Source organism: Diadema antillarum, unplaced genomic scaffold, assembly GCF_040938485.1.
Source record: "Diadema antillarum isolate AM-2024a unplaced genomic scaffold, OU_Dant_1.0 seq00000693_RagTag, whole genome shotgun sequence".
NCBI lineage: Eukaryota > Metazoa > Echinodermata > Echinoidea > Diadematoida > Diadematidae > Diadema > Diadema antillarum.
Window position 1 is genome coordinate 3320341 of NW_027271598.1, and position 24565 is coordinate 3344905.

At 38.9% G+C, this 24565-nt stretch overlaps 1 protein-coding gene across 1 annotated transcript in view; it reads left to right on the forward strand.

Moving 5' to 3' along the window:
- Positions 1-24565, forward strand: part of LOC139737493 (uncharacterized) — a 73755-nt gene that overhangs the window by 22243 nt on the left and 26947 nt on the right. The window contains exon 2 of the mRNA XM_071648165.1: positions 7244-7566. Within this exon, the coding sequence (XP_071504266.1) occupies positions 7407-7566 (160 nt within the window). The 5' untranslated portion in view covers positions 7244-7406. The remainder of the gene's footprint in view (positions 1-7243; positions 7567-24565) is intronic.

Here is a 24565-nt window from a genome sequence, read left to right on the forward strand (position 1 = left end):
TTTTCACACAACAGTAGATATATAATGTGCTTTATAAATGAATACCACAAGGATTGGAACAATCATCCCTCAGCATTCCCACTGATTCCCACTGATCGGTTACTAGCCATCCCCTTTAAAGCATCTTGTGGATTGTAACAATCTGCATGGCTGAGAACAAGGCACCCATTCTGACATAAAATCTGCACAGAACAATAGGTAGTCAGACAAAGGCTTTGTGGATGAATGATTGATGTGAATGTGGCTTTTTTTTTTCATTGTGAGCACAGTAAACATAGCACTTCAGTGCGTACATTGTGCATGCCGATATGAACTTGGCACATTTTGGGTACCGGTAAACAAACATATCTATCCAAAAGAGTGCTGTACTAAACTATTTTTGTCAACTTTATGAAAATGCAGCCCACATACCAGTTGAATTTAATGTGGTTTACAGAGTCACTATACATTATGTATGCCACATATGTGATTGAAGAATAACATGAATGTTGGCCTGTGCCCTGGTGTGAAAGGGGTGGCCATATATTATAAGCAGCGCCCAGTGAGAGTTATGGGGAAGGGGGATTTCTTGGAGTCATTGTTTGACCCACTTCCTAAAAGGCAGGTCATGGAACCATTGTAAGTATGGAGTCTCAAGGCCGAGTAGTTGTTGGGGTGACAAAACCTGGGGCCCGTTGCATAAAACTTACCGTTGAATTTCAATAGTAATTTCAATAGTAACTACCGTCAAAATTAGGCGTCACAGCCAATCAGCATCAAGGATTTGAAGACTTACCGCTAGAAAGGAGCGGTAAGTCCAGCGGTAAGGGTTTTATGCAACAGGGCCCTGGTATCTAAAAAATGTCAAATGTTCAGGAGAGCTAAAAAAACATGGCAGCCAAAGCACTATAACAAATGGGATCACATTTCCTGTAACATGCCATAGTAGCTTCATCTTTTGGATATTAAGGGAGGTGCTCCCTGGTATTAAATAGCCAGGATTTAGACAGGACATCACTTTTACTACTGATTACCTGTCAATTAATAAAAGAAAAGCGATTTTTACCAAAATTTGAGATACAAGGTCTTGTCACTCCAACAATAATGGTATATTGGTCACAGCTACCATAACTGATAGTAAATGGGGTGGTAGTATCTGTCCTTCACAGATCTTGAATGACATGAGGGTAAAGGAATTCTCTTCTGTTGCTCCTGAATTAACACATGATGTTAGTGTTGCCACTGTGCAAAGATATTGTTGAGATTCAAGATCCAAGATTTCACACCATATTAAATCTGGGAGTAATGAATGCATTAAAAATCACAGAAAGGGAATAGTAGAAGTGTCATCCAAATAAGACCTAAACTGAGCACAATATGCCAGTCAGTGTTTTCAGAAAGCAGTGATGTTAGCAGTGTAGCACATACGGTAATATGCAGATTGGATTATATGAGGTGATGATGTCATAATACTTCACCAGTCTCCCACTGAAGTTAGCAGATTTGAATGTTTACTTTTGATTTCATTTTTATTCAATAGGCTTCTTTTGTTTTGTTCTTCATTCTGCCTATCATATCTAATATTGTTGCCAGTCACTCTGATCATTGATCTCCAAATTACTGTAAAAGCAAGATGTTTTCCCGGCATTAAATTTTTGCGAATCAGAGCCAACGGTCTCGTTTGCGGCATGAAATTTTCATGACTTGCCACTGGCATTCAATACATGCATTTAGTGTAGACAAGAACATTTGCTTGTGCTTTGAACACAAACCTTGGTTCTCACAAGATTTGTGAAATTAAAATGCACATGAACATTTCTGGTTTTACAACTATGCTGTTTCTGTGTGGAGCTGGGAATTCTTGGCTGAATTTCACAATAAAGTATCTGGCTGCCAGATGAGTGGGTGTGGTCAGATATAATCTTCCAGATCACTGTCCCATTTACTGCATATGAATGAAAGAGTCGAAAGCGAAGCTTGGTTTATTGTCCTTACTACATGATCTTGTCCTTAAAGCAGGGCTATAGGCTTACCTGCAACTGCCTAGCCTTGAAAGAGAAATAGGCAATGTATCGTCTGTAGAAAATCATTGATCTGCCTGTGGTGTCTTCATTGGATACTTCATGTTGCTTAAGCCTATATTGCATGCATGTTATTGATGTGATTTGTGCATACTCAGGCTTGTCCGTGAATACAACCTTTATATTTTATATTAACATTTCTGCCATAAAATGTATTTTTTCTCTTGTTTGTGTCTTTTGTTATATTTATCAGCTACATTAGATTACACGTTTAATAGATGTTGCAATGTGCAATCTTTGCTGGTGGAATCGCCAGTCTGCACAAAGAATAAATCAGTCCATTTTAATATCTGGAGAGATAACTATTTTGTGTGGTTGGAAATTTGTGTCGGAAAAGAGAGCTGTATCAACCTCAACGAAATGTTCCCTTGATTAGCTGGTCTGCATTTCTGGATATGTGAATTAATCATTGTGTTATTCATTTATTTTTTCCCCCCTCCATTTTACAATTTATTTTTTATTTTTCACTTGCTGCCTGTGTACTGACATGATCTCTGGATTATTTGTTGCATGTGCACGCATCTCAATCGTGGTAATGCACTTGTGATACCTCCTAGGGTTTCATCCATTGCAGGTTGCACAAGCAGGTGCATGTATAATCATTCCCACCGATTATGCTTCCATATATATTAGTCTCTGCAGCATTTCCTCCAGACCCACTCTGCTGTTGTTCGCGGATCTCTTGTGACCTCACGAATACTGCACCTACTATATGTTGTGACATGCCTCTGCCAACACAGAAGTTTCAAAGTCCATATATTTGTGACCCTCTTTGTCCAATAAAGAGACGCAGAGAGAGAAAAAAAAAAACCAACAGCTTGAAAGATTCAACAAGGGATTAGAGGAGTTATAACTGTGTCTTTGTAATTTTCTCTCATTTTTCTCTTTTTAATATATGAAGGTCTGAAATTTGCTGATGTGCAAGGCTAAATCCTTAATGTACATCTTTGACAAAACATGTGCCTTTTTGTTAGTAATACAATATACCATCCATGAATTTCTAATGGAATAAGTGGATAGTGCGTATTAGAAGACCCAGAATATAATCACGCAGTGTCTGCCTTAATCTGTTGCAGAAGTGAGCAAAGCCGTACAGCAATGAAAATCTACACTGTAGATCTGCTGTTGGTTAAAGATTTCAGTTTCTTTAAATCTTTTTATGTAAGAGAAATTGAGATGCTACTGATTGAAGATAATGAATAATTGCAGGGATTTCATTATAAGTCTGTAAGATTTGTGCAGGATGACAGCAAGTAAAGGGAAGGCTCGAGTTAATCAAATGTTTGTTAATGTTCAGTTTGCATCATCATGGTCATATTTGTGGTAATCATTGTCTCTTTTGCATGTCTTCCTCCATACCACTTTTACTATGATTGCTATGATTATGTAGGAAAGATAAATATAATAATAATGATAATTATAAACACTTGTAATGTACCTGTATCTATCATAGAAGGGGCTCATGGTGCAGGGAATATATGGATATGATTGCCATCAATTTATTATTTACAGGATTTTGATATCACATAGCTATCTTCCTCAATGTCATCATCATCATTATAATCATCATCATCATCATCATCATCATCATTATCATCATCATCATCATCATGGTAATTAACATCATCATCATCATCATGGTAATTAACATCATCATTATCATTGTCATCATCTATCAGTGGTACATGATTATGTTCATCAACCTCCTTCAACAGATGTGTCAGTCATCCATGGTAATGTCATATTTAACCGTGGATCATGTTCACCAGTCCGGGAGAGTGTGTTCGCCAATCTACGTAATCCGCCCGGTGTATCTAGTCACTGTACTGTTTGCGTAGAATCCAAGCAAGCTTTGCTGTTCGTGTGTGCAGCTGGGCCAGGTAAAGAGCTGCACGAGTGGGGAGAAGATCACAGGAGTTTCCTGCTTGCCTCATCTCTGTGATTAGGTTACCCCCGACCACTTAGGCAGATATGTTTTATAAATTGGCGAATCCATTACACCGCCGCCTTGTTGCAGCAGGGCAAGACCTACATCATGTACCTCTTGATTGGGTAAACTGTTAATGCCGATGAACACGAGGACAAGGGAGGCAGGCAGGTGTAACGTGTGGGCGGATTCTGTGCGGCCTATGTGGGTCATTCATCTCGCAAGGAGAGGCGGAACCAGCGGGCGGAAGTCAAATGTGAGCATCTTGGCAATTTCCGGCTGGAGAAGCAAAATGAAGGAAGAAAAATCCTCCGTGGGAGTCCTGTTGGGCGGACTGTACGGAAATTGGATGTTCTCACGTAGAAAAATTGGCGTGTATGTACAGCAGCATGAATTGTACATCTTAACAAGTTGAGAGAGTTAGAGAACCAGAAGTGTGCTTTGTCTTTCATGAGAACTGATAAATTTTTTTGAAGGGCATTTGCATGCTTTACAAATGGCGCGTGATAAGAAAAGAAATTATCACACTTTGTTAATTTCTTTCACACTTGGATATTTACTTTTTTTTCATTGTTTGAATTTTGTATTTTTTCAGTAGACTGGAATATGTCTGTGGTGACTAAGTATGAATTTGTTTCATGAAAGCACAATATTTTTATTGAATTTATGCTTTATCTGCATAGTTTTGGTGTGCATTTTAATCTAATGTACTGGAAAACAAATATCTTATTTGGAGTTGATGCTGTTGTGTATTGCAATGGTCACCAAATTAATTAATAGACCATTTTCAATCAATCACAAAAAACTTCAAAAACAAAGATTCCAGCTATTCTGTAATGAAAATGATTGTTTCTTTGATTGAATCGGTGCTGCCAAAATCATTATCAAACTCTGTGAGATGCATTCAAAAGCTGTGCCAACACTTCATCTGACCACGGTAGATAACGAAAACAAAAAAATCGAAAAAAGAAAGTCTAGTCTATCCCATCATAACTTGTGTGCAGAAGGAAATCTTATGCTTTGTCGGCAATTTCTCAACAATGGATAGTTCCTGTACTTGATAGTGAAGTCATCATATATCTGTAACTGAAACACTGAAAGTGCTTGCAGATTTGTTCAAGTAGATTGCAGATTTTGACAAAATAGTGACGCGGCAAATTGGACGGCGTAGGCAGAGACATAGATATTTATCTAGAGTCAGTTCCCATGGTGTTTGGGGGGGAATCATGTCCAAATATCAGAGACAGTTGGCGCTACGCGATCACAAGTCTCTGGGGACGGGCGTAATCAACTGGCGATCAGTCAACCCTCGTTGTAATCTGCCAGATAGCTCCGGCAGACGTCAAAGGGAGAACCCACTGGCAAATTGTTTTCAGTCGGTTGATGGATTCGCCGAAAAAATTTTGTCAAGTATCAATGCTCGCCGTTAAGTCAGCGCCTGTGACGCAAACGGGCGAATGCGTGGTTGAATGTCTGGAAGAAGTATGCACAAGAGGTATTTTATCCGGAAAGCTCGCGGTCGTATAACCAGATTTGAGAGAGCATGGTTGTCCGGAGATCAAATCACTGGAGGAAATATTGCCCTTTTGTCATTCAATTTGAGGCAGGAAAGGAGGTTGGTTTGGAATAGGGGACTTCTCAATGCAGTACTTCCTGTGATATCGAATTCTGCCGTTTCTTCCCCAGGTTGTTCAAAGAGGCTGCAGGAAGCTGTGTACAAATAATGGGTCGCTGAAAGGGTCTGTGTAATGAAAGGAATGTCGATCGTGAGAGTGAGCGAAGCCGCCCACAGAATAAGGAGAAATACGCAAGATGTCTGAAAAGGCACTCTCCCGGTACCGTGTGTAATGCAAGCGTGGTCCATTTGCGAAGTACATTAGCTTGCTTTGAACTTTCATCCGCTGTAATCACTGCTCAGTTTAAGTCTGCATTCCGCCAAATGTATTGAGCTGAATTTAAAGATCTGTTATCCAGTAAATGTCAAGGGTCTTTGCTTTACGACATATGTCATACTGCAAACTGTCTTCAAATTTGATGTATCACATATTTTCAGAAGTGGAATGTGATGCAAAATGTGCTTTTTCATCAGTAGATTTAAATCTATGATGAATGTTCTCTGGGTATACATATGGCCATGGCAAGAATGCAGTAAGTAGAAAACAATTGCATGTACATGCTTCTGTATTTAGGCTGTATAACTCGTAGTTTTGGAATGAGTATAGTGTCTCACTGCATGAATATGCCCTTTAAAACATGATTTTAAATGGGATGCACTTTAACTGTACTGGAATGTATGCATTTATTGTCACATAAATTGTGACATAATAAAAATTGTGTATCAATTATTGCATTCTAGAAGTTACAGATGCAGTCATAGAGAAGAGTGCATGTTAGATTCATCCTCTGCACTAAGTAAGGATATATTCAAGAATTTTTCTTTCTTTTTATATACAGTATTTATCATAGAGACAGCCAGTAACTATACACCTTGACAAGATTTTCCTTTTTTTTTCTTGTAGAAATCCATGCATTGTGTGAACACAACCTTTGTCGATTTCAAAAAAGTAAACATGTGACGTGTGAGTGTAATCCCCCTGTGTGTACACACTGCCACCAGCACGTGTGCAAGCTTTTGTTTGTGTCATCTAATGCTGATGTGAAATGGGAGAAAGCGGAGTACTTCAACCAGCCGCCAGCTTTCTTTGAGCTCTGTAAACAGTCGCCCTCCTTCAAAGTCTGAACACGGGGCAGGATGATGAGACTGTGACAATTACACAAAGCATCTTACGTCTGTGATATGTTTAGCAGCCGTAATAACAGTTGTTGATGCAGAGCCGTGTCAGTTAATTTGCACTGCAGTACAACTACTAGGGGTAGCAGATACTAGCAGCGGAAGTAGTTTCATTTCAGAGCCCTTGGTTGGAAACAAACAAACAAACAGGCTACCTATGGCTTAAAATAGCTGATCCTTAAAGGGAACACACCAAGTATTCAACTCGTTGTCATGATGAAAGTTTTTTGTATTCAACAAGGATATTTGGTTCTATAGCAATCAGAGATATACACAAAAGATTTCTGCCATTTTGTTGTCTATAGAGGGAGCATTTTGTGCACTTTCCTTGAAGATTTAAATGTTGATGTTAGAAAGCATGTTGTCATTAAAATATGGTTCTGACCGACTATATGCTATGTGATCATTTTTTTTTGTTTTTCATTGATTTGTGATATTCTGTGGTTTATTCTTCTTTATATGCAGATCTGATGGTGACTGATCCTCCAATGCCGCAGCGGCAGTCATCTCCTTACCGCACTGGGAAAAGGTGACCCAGCCTGAGGTCGTGACCTTTGACCTCTGCCTTCCCTCCCTACTCTTCTCTTCTTTCCGGTGTACGTCTCCTCGTGTAAACGTCCTCTTCTCCATGGATCGAGAGGCTGAATCTGTGGCCCTTGAGAAGAAGCATGTTCGTGATGTCTACGACCGCATCGCACCGCATTTCGTCGACGCCCACTACAAGGCGTGGCCTCGGGTGAAGGAGTTTCTTCTTGAGCTTGAACCGGGGAGCATCGTGGCAGATGTCGGTGAGTTTACGATAGAAGATGAACTCTTTGAGAGATAGAAAATCATTTGGAGTGGATGTGAAGAAAAAGAGATGATTCATCAGTAACTATTCACTCAGCTACATTTGTATGGATCACATTGTCAAGTAGTTTACAGGTTTATTCAGCCAAAATCAAAGGGATGTATTGCCTACAATGATGAAAAGATAGGCAAGTTGTCATCACACCCATTTTTATTACAAGTTATTAGATAAATTATAGAAATACATATCACAAATTATAAAGATACAGTGTATGAGGGATGGTAGCTTCATGATCAGATTGCCTTTTGCTATGTACATTTAGTTTTCATAATAAAGGTTTTACTGTTCACAGCCCCGTACTGGGTCAGATCTGCAGGGCATGCTTTGATGTAAAACTGTAAACTGGGCTTTTTGGAACAGGTTCATATGAGAGCCATTTTTATCTGTGATAGTCTGACTTTTATATCAAGGTTGACTACAAAATGTTTAATGCTACCTGAATCCCCTACCCTGTGAATAGATCTGATGTATCAGATAGTGCAAAACAGTGTAAGCTTCATGAGGTGCTTAGTGGCCTGGAGAAAAATGAAATGTCCCAAGATTGGTGACCGTATTCAAGTAAAAGAAAAAAAAAAACGAAAATGGAGAAAACGTTGAGCTATAATAAAGCAATTTAGGCTTGGCGATGACCAGCTTGGGCAGGCTGACATTTAGTAGATGCTGTAAAATATGGACTGCCTATCGCTAGACAGTTGAATGCTCTCGCTGTTTATGACCCTCTTCCTGGGTGAGATGCACAGCTCTGCTGAGCGTGCCCTGCTGGGAGCGTGCAGACTCTCAAAACTTTATGGCATGGCTGAAACCTTTCCTGGGGATGCAAGTGCACTCACGAAAAGGGAGGTAGCGATTTTGAAAAGCTCACAGGTACAAAAGGTAACACTTCATCTTAAAAAGTAGAAATGTTCACTGCAGTATTCAACAGGAAGCCAAAAACATGTTGAGCAAATGAGAAGCACTCTGGAAAACTGAATCTTTCTCTTCAAAGTTCAAAGTATTTTATTGTCAATGTAAATATATCCATGGAACTTGTTTCGCCATTTGTGCAGAGTGCATAAGTGTTATAAACAGTACGTACAGTAATCACTCAGTATACAAGACGACATGCAAAATGACATTCAATACATGATACATACAACAGCAAAAAAAAAAATCACAATTCTCTCTCTCTCTCTCTCTCTCTCTCTCTCTCTCTCTCTCTCTATCTATCTATCTATCTATCTATCTATCTATGTCTTGTTCTCTCTCTTTGTATATGTAATTGGAATGGAGAAAAAATAGCCAGAAATCTGCTACACAAGCTAACCTTTTTGGGAAGCCATTAATTATGATGACTGAAGGAGGGGGATTTATGTCATGTGTACTATTTTTACCATTTGACATGCTATAGCTTTTTTTCTTTGCATGTGTTGTTTTGTTTTATTTTGTGTAGTTTTGTTTTTTTGGTCAAACGTTAAACATTGTGCAAGAAAAAAAAATCTTTGGGAAACCAAGAACGGCATTAAAATGATGATTATGTATAGTTCATTATTTGTATTCGTAGCTGATTTATATGTTTGTGTGTTTTGATAATTGTAAAGCATTTTGAAAGATGTTTGTATTAAGCGCCACATGAATATTTCATATTATTATTATTATTATTAAAATGAAGTGAAAGGAAATGCAGTCATAGAATGTAGATATGTACAATGATAAAAATCAGATTTATCAAAGTGACAAATCAAAGCAGTTTTGAGGTATCCATGGGAAAATAATGTGCTGAAATGGCACTGCAGTGTACTACAAGTCAATGCTTAGCCGGTGTAGGATTTTTTGCAGTGTAGAGCCTTGCTTTAATTTACATCAGGAGCGTAATCGTCAGCTGCACAAACCAGTATTTGACTTGTTGAGCAGGTTTCTGGTGACGCTTTGGTTGTGATACTCGTAAGTGGGATGATAGCAGCATGTCATCTTGTTCCTCATGTTTCCATAATAGTTACAATATATCTGCCGTGTCTCAGTTGTGGACACAGCAGCGCCACTTCTTGCTGCTAATGCTGGCCTCATTGCCTTTGCAAGTGGTATTAAGCTGCATAGTGGCTTTCTTGAGTGGCTTTTAAAGTTACCAAGCCCTGTTTAAGATTTGTACTGACTCGAGAAGTTTATACAAGGAAAGAAGGAATAAACTCTTTCATTTTGCACCAATGTATCGACAACAATGTCAAACAAATATAAAAATATATCGTTTTTTTATGCACTTGCTTGACAGAGGTTTACCTAATGAGATTAAAGATTTCGGTTCTTATTGCGAAGCTGACTTTGAACTTCAACATGTTATACTCCAGTAGTGTATATGATTGAAGGAAAAAAATAATAGAGTGTTTCATTTGCCATAATTCTACCTTATGGATGATACATGCAAGTCACCTTTTGATTGTTGATACTGATTGTTTTTAAACAAGTTTCTGAGTGTTTTACACATTTTAAAGCTGCATCTCTTTCTCTCTCCCTCCCCTGTTTTTCTTTCTTTCATTTGGACTGTTGCTGTAACTGTGATCATATTTACTGTTGAAGTTAAAAAGGTCACTGCCATTTGCAATTTATTCATTTTTCATATTTTGCCATCCTTCCATATACTACCGGGTATCATTTTAATCTCATTTGCAAGATGGATCTGGCGGAAACGGCATGAATAGATAATGACTAGATTTTGCAAACGATCATATTTTTCTGAGGCAAGATTGCCGCTACCTCGGCCGTCATGCATTCTGTATGTGATGAAACCCAGAGCTGGCACAGAGTGACGTGTAATAGTGGTTTTCCGTGTATCGCATGGCGTCTGCTGCACAAGTGATGATGAATTTAATGCCAGGTTTGTGTAGTTTGTCATGTTTTGCATGGCTGCAGGCGAGTTGCACACACTTATTCATTTTTTATTCCTTTTCCTATTAGAGCCAAGTTATCCTACCTTTACTCTAATTGACTGTCTCATAAAATTTAAGAATGAGGGGAAACAGTGGACACAGTGTGACTGCATAGATGGACTCTCATAAGATATATGCACTAAATCATATAGAAAAGACATATTAATTAAGATACAACTATTAGTTTGTATGATTTTAAAAGACAGCTATTACAATGTTGTTTGTACGATTTAAAAAGGTACTAAATCTCGAGCACAAGTTTTTTTGCAAATGGATTTAATAGCTGAAACTAAGGTATTAGGTGTCTCATTCTACATGAAATTGTCACAAATCAGGCCCCTTTGAATGTTTCTACAGATAAATGACACTATATAAATGCTGTTTCATCATCGTCATCATAATTTAGTCACGACACCTCTTACTCTATGAAGTATCAAGATAGGTCTGGGCTTATCAAGGTAAACTTTAAGTCACATTTGTTTTTTTCCCAGCATATTGCTTATGAATATAATGCAAGGAGGAAAATTATTATCCTTAGGACAAGTCAAACACCCATCTTGTGAAAGTGCTCCAAGGCATTTTGTATAAATTGCAATTTATGCAAAATCTTCAATTTCATAACAGCCAAGACTGTTGATGATCATACAGTTGTTTTTTTTTAAGCAAAAGAATTCCATCAGTTTTTTTTTATTTGTTAAATTGATGTTTTCTTGAACCCAAGGATTAAACAGTACTTTGGTATCAAAGGAACACTTAAGGACAAGTTCACCTTCATAGACTTGTGGGTTGAGTGAATGCAGCAATATTAGTAGAACACATCAGTGAGAGTTTGAGCAAAATCGGACAATCCGTTCAAAAGTTATGAATTTTCGAAGTTTCTGCTCAGTCATGGCTGGATGAAAAGACTACTATAGCCGTTTGTAGCTTGTGATGTCACATGAGTACAACGATATAAAGAAAGAATAAAGGAAATTCAACATATTTCCATTTTTCTTGCATTACAAAAGAACACTCGACTTCTCTCTTTCAGAAGGAAGGGGGAATAATATTACCCTTAACATACGTCAGTATCAAGTCCAAGAAATTTGCACTTTATTCATAAAGTAAAGTTTTGTGAAATTCTCTTTTTATTTTCCTTATATAGTTGTACGCATGTGACATCATACACTGCAGTAGTCTTCTCTTCCCGCAGTGACTGCGCAGATACTTAAAATATTCGTAACTTTTGAACAGATTGTCCAATTTTCCTCAAACTTTCACTGATGTGTTCTACTAATATTGCTGCATTCTCTCAATCCTTATTATATGAAGATGGACTTGTCCTTTAAAATTTCGTCAAATATTGCAGATGATTGTACTTGTTCCACATGCTGTGTAAACCGAGAATGCTTTAGCCATTGCTCACAAATGACATGCAGCTGGATGTGTGTTAGCAAGCTTAAGTCAGGACCTCACAACAGTACTCCAAAGAGCTGCATCTCTTCAAGCACCTACATCTTGTACATAACACTTTATGTAAAAGAACAAAAGAGATAGATAGATAGATAGAGAGTGTATGTGCGTAAATTGAGAAGGAGAGGAGAAGGAAAGGGAAGAGGAAGGAGAGAAGTCCAGGGAGCGAGAGACACACCATACTGTATGTGATTCCCGGCAGTGACATTGGATCTCAGAGGAGTGCTCGCTGGGAGACAGCGCTTCGTCCAAACTGGTTTCAAATTTTCGAGAGGCGGTGACTTCCCCGCTGCCTCTGAAGATGGCCGGAGTCATAGCGTCAAGCACTGCGGGTCACAATATACGTAGTGAAAAGTCAAAAGGTGTCGGGTGGATAGGATGCAGCTAATATGCATATCAATAGGTACACTGTAATTGTAGCTGTCCCCTTTCGGAGGCAGAAGGCAGTGTTCATCAATCCATGCAGTTCACTTCTGTTTTGTTTCACCATTAACTCAGAGTATGGACATGATTACAATGGGGGGGGGGGGGACTGTATGTAATGGCTTGGTCAAATCCCACATCATCGAAAAGTCAGAGAAAATCCATATCAAATTTGGTATTGTGGCATTAAAATACTAAGTGCATTTGTGTTACATGGTCCTATTTTCAGTAGACAGTGATCACAAAAGCAACTGGTTAAACAGTTCTTTGTACAAATAGATGTCATTGAGGTGCGTTTGTGTGACATGGTCCTATTCTAGTAGACAGTGATCAAAAGCAACTGGTCAAACAGTTCTCTGTACAAAATTCAGATGTCATTGCTTGGTAGCAATGTCATGTGCCATCTGTCCCTTTGTCAAATATTACCAGCCAAGAGATCAAGCTTGGTACCAGGTTTCTCAGATGCTTGTTTCTACGAGTGTCTTTGTTAGGATTCTCTTACAGGAGCTGACCCACTTATAAGTGACATGTTTATACACAAACATCCATCAACACTCAACACTGACTGATTCTATATTTGTTATGTTACTTTGCTGCAAGATATCAATCTGTCACAAACAAATTTGTAAAAACTGCAGGGGTTATTTCCTGCAATGAAGCTTCACACCATTAACTACTAGTATTACCCACATATGTTTGTCCTAGGTTGAGAGAATCTTGGTTTTATAGTACTTGTGACATCACAGTAAAAGTTGCAACATTATTGTGCCCAATACCACCTTCAACATTGCACTCTGGGGTCATTTACACTTGCACCAAAATACTGCATGGTATTTTGCACTGTATTTTGTAATATGAATGCACACAACTTGTGAAACATTTTGTGTAATACCACGCAGAATACTTCGGCAATAAGGGTGGTAATTTTAAGTTTGCACAAATTGCTCATGCAACATTTGAGTGTGTATCTTGTTACAAAATACCACTCTTTGGACTGTGGTGTATTTCTCACCTGACATGAATATGCACCTCCCAGTCTTCTCAACGGAAGGAGATATGCATGTATGCGCAGTGCTTCTCTCAGAGACATGTATTTTTAGGCCAAAATTTCACAGAATTTCGTGAATGAGAATAGTACCAACTGAAATGCCGCAGTATAGCTTGACATATTATTTCACCAATTGATGTGAACACTGGTATTATAAACAGATTTCTGTGGCGTCTTGTGATTCGGATATGAATGCATGTCCTTCTGTTATGCAATTTTTTGCATTTTCACATGAAATTTAGTGTTGCAATTTGCAGTTGTCTCCATCATTGCAGACAAGCTGTGATGATTTTTCTTATGTGGATTGCACTCCATGCTGTGATTACGCCAATGGCCAAACACGAAGTATAAATGGAAAGCTTTCTGGTAGCTTGCCAAGGCTGTTATATGAAGTAGGTTTGTACCTACTTTTGTATAGTGTACTAGTACTTCATGTATTGTCTAGTTGCAGGCAGACTGCCAAAGTCAGTTGTGTTTCTGTAAATTGATGGCACCCCCCCCCAAGAAAAAAAGAGTGAAAATAATAATAGAATAAAATCTCAAATGCAGTTTAATAGCATCACAATTTTCAGTGCATTGTGAATGGAGAAGGTCAAACGTCGCAGGCTTTGATGTCACGATTTCTCTCCAAAAGAATTGGCCCAATGTTTCATGAATGTTGATGCTCTCAAAGACATCAAACAAGCCGTTCCTGGTTTTCCATGGAAGAGGAATGAATGAGGGAAAACATTTCTTTTCCCTTTCATCACTGCAGCATGGAGAAGAGGGGCTGACTCCCCTGGTCTTCAAAATCTCAAAGAAGTCGTTTTCATGTCAGTAGCAGGCCTGTAGCAACCCCATAATGCTTTTTCAATTATGAGAGCCATATTGCCGAAATCCCCCGTGGGAACCCTCTGGCCGGGGCCAGGTTTCATTTCTTGTTTCATTTGATATTCATGGAACACTTTCCTCCATGTATCCTCAGCGATCAGGTCACAGACAATCATAATCTTCTCCCATTGCTCCAGCCCTCCCCCCCCCCCCCCCCCCATATATTTATGATTTCATGGACAAAGTATGGAATGGGATATTGTGCACACATAGACAGATAATCTGCCATATAGCCATGCATGTGTAATGTCCACTTTAATAGCTAACGATACCTCTACGACAGAAACCAGCATGCTGATACACCCCATGGTGGCCTGTACTTGTAATTACCAAAAGAAGAAGAAGAAGAAGGAGGAGGAGGAGGAGGAGGAGGAGGAGGAGGAGGAGGAGGAAGAGGAGGAGGAGGAGGAGGAAGAGGAGGAGGAGGAGGAGGAGGAGGAGGAGGAGGAGGAGGAGGAGGAGGAGGAGGAAGAAGAAGATGAGGAGAAGGAGGAGGAGAAGAAAGAGAGGGGGAAAATGTGTGTGCAGTTTCCATGATGATGCTGTCTTCTCACAAGTCTTAAATTGACTTCACATTATCTTCGTTACGTATCCTGTTTTAAAGTTAAAAAAAAAGAAGACAATTGCATACAATGCAGTATATTCTGCAGCACATTATTTCAAATTCAGTTTTGTAGTAAAACGTAGAAACAGTAAATCCACAGGAGAATGAGGTTGCAGGAGTGATGAATTACACCAAAACAAAACATTTAAGATATTTTGTATACAAACGAATGGGAGAGTTGCAGAGAGATACCATCACTATCTTTATTGTTTTGCTTGTAATGTGGTTTGCGCCAAATATCGTAATGTCAAAAATCATATGACACTTCACGTCCTTCACTTTTTTACTGCATGTCCAATCTTGATGATACAGTAGACAAGGTCGTTAACATGGCCTTTCTCTTGGGAGGAATTGTGTTCAGTGGTCACATGCAGCAGGTGGTCGCTATAGACGGTGGTCACTATAGACAGGTTTGACTATACATTGTTCTTCTGATTTTCTGTATGCGTACAATGTCTAACCACAGAAGTGAGCACATGATATTGAGTATGGGACATTGCACCTCAAGGTAGTATTGTGCTTTAGAATAGAAAAATGACTCCAGTCATTGCTATTGTACAACTTGACTTGATGAAGCTGTCGTACAATCATTTCAGTGTTGAAAGCTCCTAGATATCACAAATATTGATGTAACTGCACATATGTCCAGGGGCGGATCCAGGAATTCCGTAAAGAGGGGGTGCGTTTACAAAATTAAAGGGGGGCGCACGCACCCCTCCCCCATTTTTTCTTTTTATTTCTTTTGTTTCAACAAAAAATAAAGGGGGGGGGATGTGCGCCGGTTGCGGTCCTCCCTGGATCCGCCACTGTATATCTGTACAGGGTGTTCTGAAGGGATTATACGTTGTATATTGTCCTGTGGAGGCTGGTAGAAAACCTTCATAATGCAGCCTGCTCTCAGTCTGCCAGACTGATGTTTGGATGCCATCACGGCCCCTCGCAGCAATCAATCACTTTAAGAGCTTTCCTGAAATTCTACCTTTTCCTGGAGAGAGTGAACTGCCTTCAGGACCTTGCATGATGTTAAGAATCAAGTCTTCAGTTTCACAGAATTCATTTCTCACCTCATGTTCACATCGGCATTGAACAGGAAGGAATAAGTTTCTGAATTTTATGTTAGACAGTTTAAAGATTTGCGTGTTGCCAGCTTGGAAAAAAAAAAAGAAGATGATCAAAAACCAGCAGTTTGGATATTATTTCAAATACCAGCATGTGGGTTGAACCAATTTTAATTAGATGCTCTTTAATTGAGAATCATGTGCTGATGAAATACAGGAGGTGGACAAAGGTTGTTATTACAAACAGTTGAGAACATACGTGTACAACATAATGTAACCGTGAAAATATCCCTAATCTACCCAAGCGAAAATTGATTATTCTTAAAAACAACAATTTACATTCAGCATCAAAAATTTTCAAAATACTTATTTAAACAAGATCCATAAATTAAGTTACCACATTCTCAAAAGCAATTTTACACATTAGCCGGGTTCACACGTACACCAATTAGCGGGATACAAATCTCGAGATTTGCATCGCGATCGTCATCCCGAGTTTTTTGCACGTGTGGACAGAAAAAACCCGAAAATTAGCGGGATAAGCATCGCGATGCTAATCCCAAGAAATCTTGCGCTGGTTCGTCAATTAGCGGGATAATTGGCCCCGCGCTGGTACGTGTGAACGGTCGGGATTAGAATCTCGAGTTTTTATATCCCATCATGCAATGCGCACATCACAACAGCGAGGCCTCTGCGAAGAGGTCCTTCACCTCTTTGGAGCACAACAACAACAGCGCGCGAACCACACCGCTGACGCGTAAAAGACAATGGTCAAAGGTAAGTGCACGCAGGCAGTGATAGAGAAGGGCGCTGTGTGACCCAGTTTGCAGGCTTTGCTGTTATCTCTATCGGCAATTAGCGGGATAATTCGGTACGTGTGGACGCTCGCCAAATTAGCGGGATACCGATCGCGATCGCTATCCCGCTAATTTGGTACGTGTGGACGCTCGCAAAAAAACTCGGGATGAGCATCGCGATCGTCATCCCGCTAATTTGTACGTCTGAACCCGGCTATTTTCTTTGTAAATTGATTGACTCGAATTATATCATTTTCCCCCACCTTGTCAGTAATTGCCATCTCCCACTCACTTGCTATTTTTTTTTCATCTATCTGTAGGCTTACTTATAGTAGGTTACTCTTATTCGTTCTTATTTGTGTGTGCGCTTTTTTTTTTCTTGTTCGTTTGTATTGGTTATTTGTATCTTTCAAATTCATTCTCTTTATTGTTGACTTATATGTTGTATTTTTGTAACATATACATTGTATGCTATCATTCCATGGCCTTGCATGGCAAGCTTTTTTTTTACACCATGTTTGAATAAATACATCAATTCAACTCTAACATACAACCAAAGCAATGCTTGACTGCCCAGTGCAATCAGCCTAAACGTAATAGGTCCTTGTACAATGTATTAATGTGTTTGTGCTTGATATCATTGTATACTAAAAAAAAAGTTTTTCTGCTGCTTACATGTATTTTTCTTGGTACTCTGGAATATTACTGCATGCTTCCATGTTTGCTGCTTCCATAACCCGAACATTTCAGCAATATTTTCATCATTTTTTCCTAGAAGGAGGAAAGTTTGTTCAATTAGGTCGACTTCATTTCTTCCTAAAGCACAAAGACGGCATTGCCTATAATAGAAATCAACATTTGCAACAAAATGCAATCAGAAATTAATTACGTGGGAGCAGGTTTGCGTTAGGATGAATTTTTCAAAGATCGTTTCCACGAAAGCAGTGAATTATGAAAGGCAATTATCGTGCCGCTGATGACTCCCACCTACACGTACAAAGCGCGAGAGGCAGACGGGAGTGAACTATCTCATTATCAGCCAATAAAAGAGTACTACACTTAGGTAGTGGTAACTGCAACACACAGGACTGAGAAGGTGATGTCATACATGCAAGTGTTTTGTGAGGTATTTAGTTAAGTACAAAATACACATTTAATCATGCCTATTTCACCCCGCTAACAACTTTCTCCAAATTGATACATTATGCATTGCCATTGATAAGAAATGGACTACAAAAACAACAAAAAGTCAGCTTCTGTGTGGAATTGTCACAAAGGTTTCATAACCCATTGAGGACGGGCTGATTTTGCTACAACATGCATTTCCCATCTACACTGAATACCTGAGTATGCTCAGGACTCATCTTCAACGGGTTAATACTGTAGCTCTTTCTAGTACTCGCTGGTGGTTCCGCCCACACAGAACTTTGAGTAATGCATATTTCACGACATCACAATCATGATGTTTGTGCTTCGTCAAATTCATACTTCAAAGAAGAATTGCTATTGAAGTCAGAAATATCACATTATGCTTTTGCCTCTATAATGCTCCTGTCTCCTGGTGGGATCAATGGCCACACTCCCTCTTCCCTTCCCCCTTTCACTCCGAAGAATCTTGGGGTGACACCCTCTAAAAAATAATGTTTTTTTTTTTTTTTTTCAATTTCTGTCCAGCTTATTTTGGTTTTCTTTTCTTTTTGAGCCCAAAGTGGCTCCCCATCAGTTCTTTAGTCCATGACTTTTTCTTTACAGCATGTGATTGAAATCTGGTTGAATTTTGCGAGTCAATGCGTTTATATGTGACCGTGCACCTCAAAACGAACATAAAGTCGCACACACTGATTTTGCGGGAGGACTGAACATAAGTGAAATTGGTCAACCTAGCCCAACTTGACTTTTTCCTATTTTCTTAAAGAGCGGGTCTTCTTTTACATTATGCTAAAATTTGGTATCATAAAACGGGCAGGAAAGTGTGTTTTTTTAGCAGTTTATCTCGAACATTTTTGGTAGAATAGTGTGATTAGGTGTGTTTTTAAAATCCCTTTTTCATTTCTGAAAAACCTTGTCCACACTCTTCACTTTCAACTCTAATAACTTTTGAAAGGATAATGCTACTGCTTTGAAAGTTGGCATTAATTATGGACAGAATGTGTTAATGAGGCATGCTTGATATCAATTCAATCTGATAAAATCTTCATTGTTGTTACTCTGGTGGTTTACGTCCTTTTTGTCCCATTCATCGCACAGCCAGCACGGTTTGGTAAAGATTAAGCGCTTGAATAGACACTGTACTCCAGAGCCTCTTTTCTCAGTTCACACTTTTCCTGAGTTTGTGCTTTCTTTCCAATATTTAGATAGGTTAGGAGAGTCCATTTGATTTGAGTTATACATCATTTTAAAGCTTAAAGTCTGCTCTTTCAGAATGTGGTCTTAACTAAAAATTCATGTCTGGCGACTTTTTGTTTGTTTTGAGGTGCAGGGTCACATATAGAGTAGATATGAAATAAGAGTATGCTCACTCAGACATTTAGCCAAAATGTGCTGATTGTTGCACTCATAGTTGTCAATTTTTGTCTAAGATGTTAAGCTCATTACATAACCAGTTATTACAGTATTAGGCAATATCGTTACATGCTACTGGTCTGCAGGCTGCTAGAAGGCCTATGTGTCATACACAAAGTATTCCCCTGAGAGAGCCCCCCCCCCCTCCACAGGGGGCCCCCAAGTGAGATATGAAGGTTGAGTAGAGCCCGCTTTGCCTGAATGACTCCCAGATTGAGCTAGAGGTCATCATTTGAGGGCTTTCTACTCATATAGTCATTCCACAGTCCATTTGTATGCATCAGTTGATCGATTGATGTATTTGTGGACAATCATATCTGTGCTCCGCCAAAGTTTGAAATATTACGTTATTTTCTGAGTATCATTTTAATCCCTTTCCCTCTTTCATAATTTGAGGCCCGCAAGTCTCATCTAGATTTAAGAATGCTATTAAACCTTTTTTTGGGTAATAGAAGTTTTTTTTTTTTAAGATACCAATCTTGATGGACTCTTACATGTAGTTTAATATTGATTACATCCTCACTGAGACCTGAATATTGTCTTAAAAACTTGCTTAGTCCTACAAGATATTGTAATTTAATGAAGGAGAGTGTGACTTTCATTTTAATCCTATTTAATCAAAGTCAAAGTAAAAAAATGGACTCATAGAATGGCATAAAATTAGCACAAAATGCCAGTATCTTTAACCTTGACACCAGAACCAAAAAGGTTATGCATGAGAGAGAACCCTCAAGCAGGCACAATGGTTTTATTGACTTATCCATAGAGTATGGAATCCTATGAAATAATCTTCCCTTTAGAATTCTTTCACGTTTTAGACCGAGTGTGTTTTTGCAATGGTGTAAATCTCTTTTGAATGTATGAGCCGAATATATCGCTTTTGTGTCTGAGATATATGCCTATGTGAGCTGCTTTTTATATGCATACCCTGTCAGCCAATTCTTTCCATTTTTCAATGTCTTTTATGTAGACCTCCAAACACCAAAAGGTAGTATGCTTTTAAACATAATTATTTTAATGCATGAAACCCCTGTAAAATGCCAGTTACCCACAGTCAAAGAGATTAATACTGTGCCTCATAGTATAAATATTATAAATCTTTCCATGTTGCCACATGTTTGCTTTGATATTTGACTTGATCCATCTATCATTGCAAATTCTTGACATTATATGTGAAAGGTTGTATGATTAATCATGGGGTAAGCCATCTTCAGTATCCGTTAGTGACAAAGGCCCATATCTATAAAACTGAATATAACTGCTTGACATTTGTGGGGGTTGTAGTTTTTATAGCATATGATCATCTCATATAGGTCTTGCTTCAAAGAACAATTATGGCAGATCTTGACCATTTGTTGAGGTACTAAAAAGGTGCCATGTGAATACTGTGTGTATGAAACATAAAATATGGATTCTATACTGTACGTAATTTCTTTTTTTTCTTTTCTTTTTTTTTTTTGGGGGGGGGAGCAAGATTGGTGTTTCAAGCTAATTTGCAATCATTATGATATATCCTTGTTTGTTTGGCTAACTATTTTAAGTTCTGTTGTAGTTAATGGACTGTGATTAATGCAAGAATCTTCCATATGAAGAAGTAAAAACATCTTCAATTGAGAATTTAAAGAACAAGTTTTAGGCCGCATAATTGTGGAACCAATACAGAAGTTTCCTTACTCTCTAAAAGAGAGCGAGTGAAAAATTTACTCTTGAAGGAGTGAATACAAAAAAGAGTGAATTTAGAGTGAAATTGGAGTGAATTTTGAGTGAAAATGTTCATTTTCACTCGTTTTAGAGTGACGTCAGGGATCCCTCCAAAATCTTCGAGTGATCCCTGAGGTCACTCCAAAATGAGTGAAAATAAACATTTTCACTCGAAATTCACTCTTTTTTGTATTCACTCCTTCAAGAGTGAATATTTTCACTCGATTTTTTTTTTTAGAGAGTAAATTTCCGAAGAGTCAGCTATTTGGTGAAACTTGAGCAAAAGAAAAAAATAAAGAGAGTGCAGGTCAGCCTTGATCCCATACTTTTTGATTGCAGTGTGTGATCAATGTCTGAAGAGGCAGGTGACAAGTTACTGCTGCTTGCTTCATTTCTTGATTGCGCAGGAGCAGGAGGCATAGGCCTTGTCTCGGCATTCACCACCTTTCGACAATCCTCGAATTACGGCTTCACACCATAGAAGTGTGAAGACAGTCTCACATGGTAATTGACCAATTACATGTCTGCCGTGGCGTCGTACATAGATTGAATAAGCTTGATGAACAAAATTAAAAGTAACGGCTGATTGGGGCAGAGCAACAGTAAAGGGTGTATTCAGACGAGTCCATCTAGAGCTTTGTTTGACCACGTCAGGGCAGTAGCTTTGCTAAATACATTTTCTGGAAACAATTTCTTCATTTAAACTTGTGGATTTTGCACTTGATGCTGTGGTTTGTTCAGTTTTATGTAAATATATTTCATGCAAAGGAATGCTTGAAAGTGATATGGTGGGATGAAAGACATTTTTAGGACTTCGTACCTTGCCGACACACTGGAGTATCAACTACACTGTATGTCGCATACCATCTTTGTCATTCCAGTCTTCCAAAATGTGTGTTCATGCATGTAGCACACTCTGATATTGTTTCATAATCCATCATACTGACATTTACCCTTCCTTTCTATACATTATGATGTTGACTTTTGACTTCTTTTTTTTTTTCTTCATGAAGTAGCATGTATGTAAACATATATGAATAGATATTCAGAATCTATTTTTCTATGGTGGCTATCTCAAAATGTGATCAAGATAATGCACTGAAGGCTCATTATCTTGTTCGTAATCAGTTCACTATTTATATGTAAAAAGATATTAAAGATCAACCAAAGAAATTTTGAAAATAACGATCATATTTCTAATTGTGGTATGGCCTCTGGGACTGGAGACCAGGAAAGGAGGCAGGCAAAACGTTGTTGTTTTCACACATGCAGTACATCATTTGTAGGGAATTGCATGTTCTGCTTGTCTATCAAATCCCATAAAATTACCTATGTATATCCCAAAGGCTACAACTTCCACCTGTCTGTCAAATTGAACCCAATTTGCTCCAAGTATCCACTGCTTGGATGCTTTCCTGTCACTGTGACTTTCTTCTTCTTTTTATTAAAGTCATTTCCTTGGAAATAGAGTACCTGCATTGTTCGAGATGTCTGGTAAATGGTGTATTAGTATCAACATTAAAGGACTTTTCGATTGTGTGGACATAGCTGCCAGTCTCGTACGAGAGCGGCTCTAAATGGCTGCGGTCCATTCAGCACATCCGCGGTGTTGTCACCCATTTTGATTTTCAGTGCATGCCGTTCGCGATGTACTGCTATGATGTCATGGCCCCATCCCCTCCAGTGGGCTGGTGATTGGTTGCGCCACGCGATGATGTCATCATGTCATGAATCTCGGTGGCCGTGAAATTCCTCAAAGATTCTGGCGTTGGACATGCTGGAGAACCTTGAGCATGCGTAGTTCCTTAATATGACGTCGTTTCCTCGATGGCCACGTCCACGAGGTGAAATCGAAAAGTCTCTGTTCATGAATCCAGGACTTCTTCTGATGATTCTTCTTAAAATGCATCATATGAGAAATATCTCTCTAAGTACTTGCAATAGGCCTACTATAATAAAGAAAGAACACAAAAAAAAACCAACCCTGTAATTCTACAAGAAAAGACACAATTACAGTCATGGACCGAGGGCTCGTAATCTGCTGACTTTCATCTCAAAGTGCCAGCGAAATTGGGGGTCATCTCTTCGACTATTATTGACATCAGCACAGTACCCCCGGCCTGTTTGTGCACCACAGCCTTCGGGTTATTGACGATGTTCCCCCCTCCCCCATATTTACTTCAATTCTGGTTGGAAACCGATGTAAACAATGCTCCTCTCTGTCGCTCTGTTGTTGCGATCAAACTTGAAATCAATCAGAAATTTGCAGCTGAAGTTCAGGGATACCAGCTTTCCGGCAAAAGCTTGTATTCTGGCTCCGGCAATATCAAATTTCAGGCCCTTTTACGTACAAACCAGCATCTTGTAGATGATTTACAGGTCCTTCTGTGCTAACTGGCATCCCTGGGAGTTGTCCTTTTTTTTGTATGTTTTATTCACAGAATCAAGAATCAAAGATAACAATCATAGTACAAGCAACAAAAAGTGTCCTTTTCGTCATTGTCGTGTTGGATTTTACTCTCTTTGGTATTTTTCTTTTTAAAGGGTGGCTTTTAGACTTTAGTTAAAAAAGTACAGTTTATGTTCTGACTGCATTACTCTTGGAAGAATCTGCACAGAATTAAGAACAGCAGGTGTGAAAAAAAGAGAGAAATAAAAGTGACTTATATACAAATCATCAGGACAAGAACATTGTATTCATCTCTGAGAGTGCTGTTTACAGTCGGAATGTGAAACTTTGCAGCACACGTCGAGTTGGAGAGAGGGTACACCCATGCTAATTGTAATTTTATTATTTAATGTGGTGCATGGCATATTGGTCCGATCATTCAACTGCCAGGTCATGATGTATGATAGCAAACAGCACTGTACTCATAGTGTTTGACAGGCCTTTGCTGAGATGATGAATGCGGCCTAAATCTAAAGGAGATGTTGTTAGAAAGACGTCTTCGGGTCTCTGAGGTGCTGGGCAGTTGCACGGCTGCCATGGCGATCAATATCCGGTAGACAAATTGACACCCGCCCTAGATTTTCGCAGCGGCACAGGTTTTATAGCACTGAACAGTAGCCGTGCAAGAGGAAATTTAATCTAGCGCCACAGGTCCACATTGCTGATATCGGGTAGCTTGGGAGAGTGTAAGGAGGAAAGAGGCTTGGGGTAGAGGAAGAAGATATAACTCCATATATTAGAAGGAAATGGAATGGAGGAAACTGTAATGAGTATTAAGTATAAAAAAGAAAGAATAGCATGGATAGTGAGAGTGAGTTTAAGGTAGTACATTAAGAAGAGATTCAGTGTTATGGAGTAGACTGTATTATTATATTGGATGATATCGACAGATGTATTTTGAGTGGTGTGGATTGACTGTTAGATCTATAATAGATGGAGAGAGAGAAAAAAAAAACCAGTGATGTAAAATTGAGATGATTGGTAGAAAATGTCAAGAAATGGGAGTGAATGCAGTGAGCATTAGTGAGCAAAAACTTGGATGCAGAGAAACCAGGACACGAACAATGGGGATA